Below are 7,008 nucleotides of genomic sequence, written 5' to 3'. Positions count from 1 at the left end.
TGGAACCCTAATTGTTAGGCACAGCCATCATTTCCATAGTTACAGACCTCAAGGTACAAATAGAGGGAAGAGAATGAATCATTTGCATGTACTTAATTTTTTTTTATTTCATTTATTTATTTGAGAGAGTGAGAGAGCGGGAGAGCACAAGCAAGGAGAGTGGCAGAGGGAGAGGGAGAAGCCGACTCCCGACTCCCGGCTGAGCTGGTTGTCCCACGTGGGGCTCCATCCTAGGACCTTGGGATCATGACCTGAGCCCAAGGCAGAGGCTTAACGACTGAGCCACGCAGGCGCCCTCCCCCGCCATGTACTTGATTCTTAAACTGGTTGTCAGATATGTTCCTAATTTTGATTTGGTTGATAAGCTTAGTTTTTTTGAGGAGGACCAGTGAAACTTACTCATTTTGAGCACAGGCTTTGGAGTCAGAAGGCTGAGATCTGGTCCCTGAGGCTACAGTTTACTCTGACCTTGGTCTGTAAACTTTGATTTCTTAAACCGCGAAATGGAGATACTCATAATACCCTAAGTGGTAAAGCTGTTATGATTAAATGAGATTATTTTTCAAATGCTTAAAACATGCCTGGCACACAGTAATGATCATTGTCATTATTAAGTGGTCGAAATGGAAAACGAGTATAGTCTGAATTTGTAATCATAAGTTTTTGGCTTTACTCTACGCTGGCTCCCTGTCCAAAACCTTCTCTCTATTCTTCTCTCATACAGCAGTGCCCGAGAAGAGGGCAAAAAAGCCCCCAGGAGGGGCTTTTTTCTTTCTGGACCGGGTTCTTTCTTCCTTTGCCCTCCAGGGGCCGCTGTGTTTTCCCGAAAGCGCGCTGGAAGCCTGGTTGCCGCGAGACCGTCGCCAGGCAACCGCGTGTACACACACTTCTGGCGGGCCGGGGTCTCGTCAATATGGCGGCTCTAGGCACCTCCTCGACCTCTCCGCTCAACCTGTCTCCCACATCCATGTCCCCACCAGGACCTCCGCCGACCCCGCCCCCGACCTCGAACGCACTCTCGAAGTCGCCCCTGGAGTCGAAGGAGAGCTCCCCGAGCCCAGCGCCTCGCTCCGCCTGCCTCGAGAACTCATTGCCCCTCGCGGTGTTTTATGGGCCACTGGACGCTAAAAACCCGCTCCTGGCCTCCTGCGAGAGGGAAATTCGGGAATTACTAGGCTTTATGAGGAGAAAGAAGGCGTTAGCGATAACGGAGGAACAGAAGCATGAATTCCACCGTCTCTGGTAAGCAGAGGCAGGGCGCTGGGGAGGGCGCCGGCCGGAGAAGGGCAACTCTTGGGGCCTGAGGAGATGCCCTCAAGGATGCCCACGGCGATGCCAGAGCTGGGTCAGCGTTGCGGACCTGGAGATAAAAACAAAGTGTAAGAAGTGGAGACTCATCGCTATTACAATCCTTAATTCCTGGGAAATGCTATACCTTGGCTTCCTGCTCGGGTCAAAATAAATATAAACACAGAAGTGTTTCATAACTCACCATTCCTTTTGAGTGTTCCCCAGTCGCTAAGCTACTCCATGCCCATACATTTTTTACTCACTCAGGGACTCAGGGGTTTCACAACTTTCCATGTTGTGGGTACAATTTTGTATATGAGGAAAAAGAAATAACGTTGAGGTAGCTTCGGTTCTTGAGTTAGTTCTTGATGCCATGAAGTATGTGATTCTGTGAACACGTGCACTTTAATTCCTTTTTATACTTTAATTCCTTTTTACATTGTTGTTAGGGTCACAATGATTTTTTACTCGTTTTGTGACTCATTTTGCATACATGTTTACCTTTTTGGGAGTTTTATCCCTGTGTTACTACTGAGTGACAAACTACCTATTTTTAAGGTTTTTTTTCCCCTGATTATGTTACCATCTTTTCCAGTCAAAATACCTTGCAAACTGAACAGGTACAAATGTAGACAAATGTCAAAGAATACCAGAATAGTGAATAATTTCAACTTTTATTTTTCATTCATGCATTTAATATGAAGACATAGTTTTAACTTACATTTGTTTTTCATTAATGCATTTAATTATTTATTAACACCTACTATATATCAGGTACCATTCTAGGAGCTAGGAAAACACCAAATTAACAAAAGATAGAACAATTTGTACCCTCATGGAGCATATATTTTTGTTACTATGGACAGCTACTAAACAAATAAGTAAAGAAATCGTTTTACAGGGAAAGAAGTGCTAGGGAGAAAATTAGAGCAGAATGTGGGGATGGAAGATATGGTATGGTGTTGAAATTTAACATGGGTGTGGCTGGGAGCATGGTCAGGGTAAATTGGGAAAAGTGGCCTTTGAGAAAGATAAGAAAGAGACATAGTAGCAAGTGATGAAGATTTCTGTAGGAAGAGTTGGCCACAAGGGAGAATGGGAAGTGTGAGGTTCCTGGGATGGGATTGAGACTGTGGGAAGAACAGGTTTCTGGTAGGAGAGAGGCAGATCAAGAGTTTAGGGTTTTTTGTTTTGTTTTGTTTTGTTATATATATATATATTCCAATATATATATATTCTTATATATATATTCTTAAATATATATATATATATTCTTAAATAATCTCTACACCCAATGTGGGGATCGAACCTACAGCCCCAATATCAAGAGTCACATGCTCCACTGACTGAGCCAGCCGGCATCTCAAGAATTTAGTTTTAGATATATGAAGATTGAAATGTAATTCAACATTCAAGCAGAGCTATTACATAGGTAGTTGGTCATTTGAGTCTGGAGGTCAAAGGAAATATGCATTTGGGATTCGTCAGCATATTATTGATATTTAAATCATGACACTTGATAGAATAGCTAAGGGAGTGAGTGTAGATGGAGAAAAGGAGAGTACAAGGACTGAACTCTGCTATACTCCAACATTGACAAGTAGAGGAGATAAGAAAATGTCAGAGACTAAGAAGGGAGTGGCCAGGGAAGTAGGAGGAAAACCTAAGTGTGTGGTGTGCTGAAAGTCAGGTACAGAAACCGTTTCAAAGTAGGAAGGAATGATCGATTAACAGTGGCAAATCCTGCTGATGGGCCAAGTAAGATGAGAACCAAGAACTGACCAAGGAAAGTGCATTACTAAGCTATATATATTTATATTTGAAACACTTCTGCACTTGTGCCTTAGATAGCACTTTATCTTCCCATTTCCATGGCCAGCGTTGTAGTTCAAACCACCAGATTGTGCTTTCCCCACAGCCTCTGGAGTCTCAAATCTGTCCTTCACTTTAGCAGTCAGGGTAACCTTTATAAATCAGCCACCCACTCTCCTATCTCAAGACTTTCTATCGCTTCCCATTGCTGTTAGAATAAATTTAAGACTCCTTCTGTCCTCCAGGGTCTGAGCATCTGGCCCTGCCTGCCTCTTCCATCTCAGCCCATCTCTCACTTCTCTCTCAGGACTTTCCAGGGAGACAGATCCTATTTTTTTCATCCCAGGGCCTTTATATTTGCTGCCACCTTTGTCTGAAATGTTCTATCTTCAGCTTTTCACATAATTGGTTCCTTCTTTTCTTTCAGGTCTTAGCTCAGTTCTTACCACTGTAGAGTGGCCTTTCCTATTTAATGCAGGTTCAACCACCCATTTATATTTTTTATTTATTTGTTTTCTTGTGTATTATCTGTTTCCCCCATTAGAATGAAAGCTCCCTGCTGACTTTGGGTAATGTGTCTCTTTTTCATTTTTCTATCTCTAGCAACTAGCCTGGGGTTGGGATAGAAGAAGCTTTCTTTCTTTCTTTTCTATTTTAAGATTTCTATTTCTTTATTTGAGAGAGAGAGAAAGAGAGAGAGAGAGAGACAGCATGAGCAGGGGGGAGGAGTCAGAGGGAGAGGGAGAAGCAGACTCCCTGCTGAGCAGGGAGCCTGACTTGTAGCTCCGTGGGGCTGGCTCCCAGGACCCTGAGATCATGACCTGAGCCAAAGGCAGACACTTAACCGTCTGAGCCACCCAGGTGCCCCAGAGCAAATTTTCAATGAGTATTTGGTATTGAAAGAATTCAAGGGTTTATTATCCTTGTATTTTCAATAATTGTTAATGTTATATATGGGAAAGTAGACCTGGGCAAGTTGGTAAGTACAGTATCTGTCCCATCTTTAAAGAGACTGACTATAAGAGAAACACAGACCTTAACCATTGACTCGGACCTTAGCAATCTAACCTCTCACACGATTTAGGTATTTGTTTATTTACACAACAACTTTTATTGAATGCCTACTATGTGCCCAGCATTGCAGTAGCCATAGGTTATATAGTGGTGAATAAAATACATAGGAATTCTGTGCTTATGGAGTTTATAGTCTAGGGAGAGAGAGAGAGAGAAGCTTTCAATGAGTCATTAAGTCAATACACAAACAAGTGCTATGAAGGAAGAAGCTACTGAGCACTTACATGTGCCAGGCATTGTACTAGGCATCGGGGATCCAGCAGTGAACCAGACAAAGATCCCTGCCTTCTTGGTGCTTATATTCTAGAGGAGGAGGTAGGCAATAAACAAATTAAATAAGTTCATTTTATGGTAACCTAGAAAGTGATAAATGCTAGGGAGCAAACTAAAGAGAGGAAGGGTTGTGGAGTGGGAAATAGGAGATTGCAATTTTCAGTAATGTGGTCCAAGTAGGTGACACTTGAGCAGAGGCTGAAAGAGAATACAGCATGGACCTACGTTCAAGTGAATGGTGAGGGAGGTGACATTAAGCTGAGATTAGAAGGATACCAGGCAAGGAGAGAGGATAAACAGAGGGAACAAGCATGTGGGAAGATCTTGGCAGGAAAGAGCCAGAGACTTGGGAGGAATGTACAGAAGCCCATTAAGCATGGCTTAGTGAGTGTGGGTGCAGTGGTATGAGGTGAGATTAGAGACATGGGTAGGGCTATGGAAGGTTTTAGAGGCCTTTTACGGACTTTGCGTTTATTCCAAATGCAATGGGAAACCGTTGGGTAGTTTTGGGCAAGGGATTAACCTTATTTAAAATTATATATATATTTATATAATCTTGTCCAAATGGAGTAAGAATGACAATGTGGAGACCAGTTAGGAATACAGAAGGTAGGATTTGCTTTTATAACATATTTGAGAGATGGTTATTTTTTTAAATCAAATTTTTAAATAAATATAGAAACTTACATAAGCAAAAAAATTCACAGGCTCTAAAATGTAGGGTTTGATCATACTGTCAATGTTATTAAATTCAGAATAGGTTAGATTGTTTTAAAGGGATGCTTTTGTTATAACCACATGAGATGTAGATATTGTTTATATAGTTATGATTTTCTATTTTAGAGAATTCTAACTCTAGCAGCAGCTATAATAAATCAGCAATCCAAAGGATATTAATGTTTTCTTAAATGATGCACATTATATAGTGTATGTTACATTTTCCTTGTTTAATCATTATGTAAGTCAATTCCCAGTGAACAGTCTTAACTTGAACTTAAAGTTCACTTAAAAAAAAAATTCTCTTATTATATAACCTTGATTGATTTAACAAAGCTGGTATTTTTCTTTTATGAGTAATAAACATAGTCATCATTATCTCATCTTTAAGGTTTAAAGAATTAAGTCTTTCATCTACATGATTTAAGAATTCTAGCAAGACTTGCTGACTTTTTGGGATTCATGATATTTATTCTAATACTGTGACATTTCATGAAGCAGCAAATGAAAGTGAAAAGGTTAAAAAACAAAAACAAAACCACCCTAAACCAAAAAGCCTCTTCCTTTTAAAATTTCTATGGCTATATTTGCCACACAATTTTTGGGGCATGGTTATGTACATATACATGTACATATATATATATTTTCGTATCCCAAAATATTATTAATCACTCGAAGAAGGCAAGAATATCCTGTCCCTTACCCTTCCCTTGTAACTCAATATTATTTCATTATTTGAATAAATTAATCGACATGTTTCTGTTAAGGTGGTTCTGATAATATCCCAACATATACATCATAAGTACTAGAGCCATTTTAAGACCCTGAGTTTACATTCCTACCTGTATTAGTCAATTTGGGCTATTAGGTACTAATCAGTAATTATAAATTAGTTTGGGCTGCCATAACTAAACACCATAGTCTGGGAGTCTTAAACAACAGAAATTTATTTTCTCATAGTTCTGGAGACTAGAAGTCCCAGATCAAGGTCTTGCAGGGTCAGTTTCTGGTGAAAGCACTCTTCCTGGCTTGCAGAAGGCCACTTGGTCTTCATGCAGCCTTGCCTCTGAGCAAGTACAAAGAAAGAGAGAGAAAAGCATGTTCTCTGGTGTTTTTCTTGGCTGGGCATTAATGCTATCTGACCAGTGCCCCACCCTTATGACCTCATTTAACCTTAATTATTTCCTTAGAGTACCCTTTTCCAAATACAGTCACACTCTGGGTTAGGACTTCAACATAAGAATTTTGAGGGGACACACTCAATCAGTACATTAACATTGTCCTCATCTAGAAATTTATGAGATAAAGGCTTGGACTGTTAAGGGAAATTTGGATTTTTTCCTAGAGGCGTTTATAATTTCTGAGAGAGAAGGAAGGAGTAAATGTTAACTAAATAAATGAACAAAATAAGCAGTGATCTGCTACCCTTTGAAACTAATTAGAAACTGTTTTGAGAATACTGTATGTTTTATTTTTGTTTACGTGGTGGAAAGAAACAGAACCCTAATGGACTGACTGAATGGTGAAATCCCTGAACTCTTTGTAGAAAAAAATACAATAAGAACAAGGAATTCTTTTCCTAGTCAATTATGTATTCATTCATTCTTTCAACAAATAATTATTGAGTACACATATATATTAGATATTCACTACTGTTGAAGCTGGGCAATGAATAGTCAAAATCCGTGCCCTCAGATAGTTGACATTCCAGAGGACAGGCAGGCGTGGTAATATACTAGTTAGGATCATGGATGCACTGAGCCTCAGTTTCATCAACTATATACCTGGGATGTTGGTACTACCTACCTCAGGGTTGTTGTGGAAATGAAATGAAAACAAAAA

At 40.0% G+C, this 7,008-nt stretch overlaps 1 protein-coding gene across 2 annotated transcripts in view; it reads left to right on the top strand.

The window, feature by feature from the left end:
- The first annotated feature begins 905 nt into the window (after positions 1 to 905).
- CFAP54 (cilia and flagella associated protein 54) overlaps positions 906 to 7,008 on the top strand; it is a 293,191-nt gene continuing 287,088 nt past the window's right edge. For both annotated transcript variants that reach the window (XM_057316516.1, XM_044384508.3), the window contains exon 1: positions 906 to 1,242. In XM_057316516.1, the coding sequence (XP_057172499.1) occupies positions 914 to 1,242 (329 nt within the window). In that variant the 5' untranslated portion in view covers positions 906 to 913. The remainder of the gene's footprint in view (positions 1,243 to 7,008) is intronic.

This window comes from Ursus arctos, unplaced genomic scaffold, assembly GCF_023065955.2.
Source record: "Ursus arctos isolate Adak ecotype North America unplaced genomic scaffold, UrsArc2.0 scaffold_21, whole genome shotgun sequence".
In the NCBI taxonomy this organism is placed as follows: Eukaryota; Metazoa; Chordata; class Mammalia; order Carnivora; family Ursidae; genus Ursus; species Ursus arctos.
The sequence above is the reverse complement of the archived record's forward strand: the minus strand, read 5'-3'. Positions and strand labels throughout refer to the sequence as shown.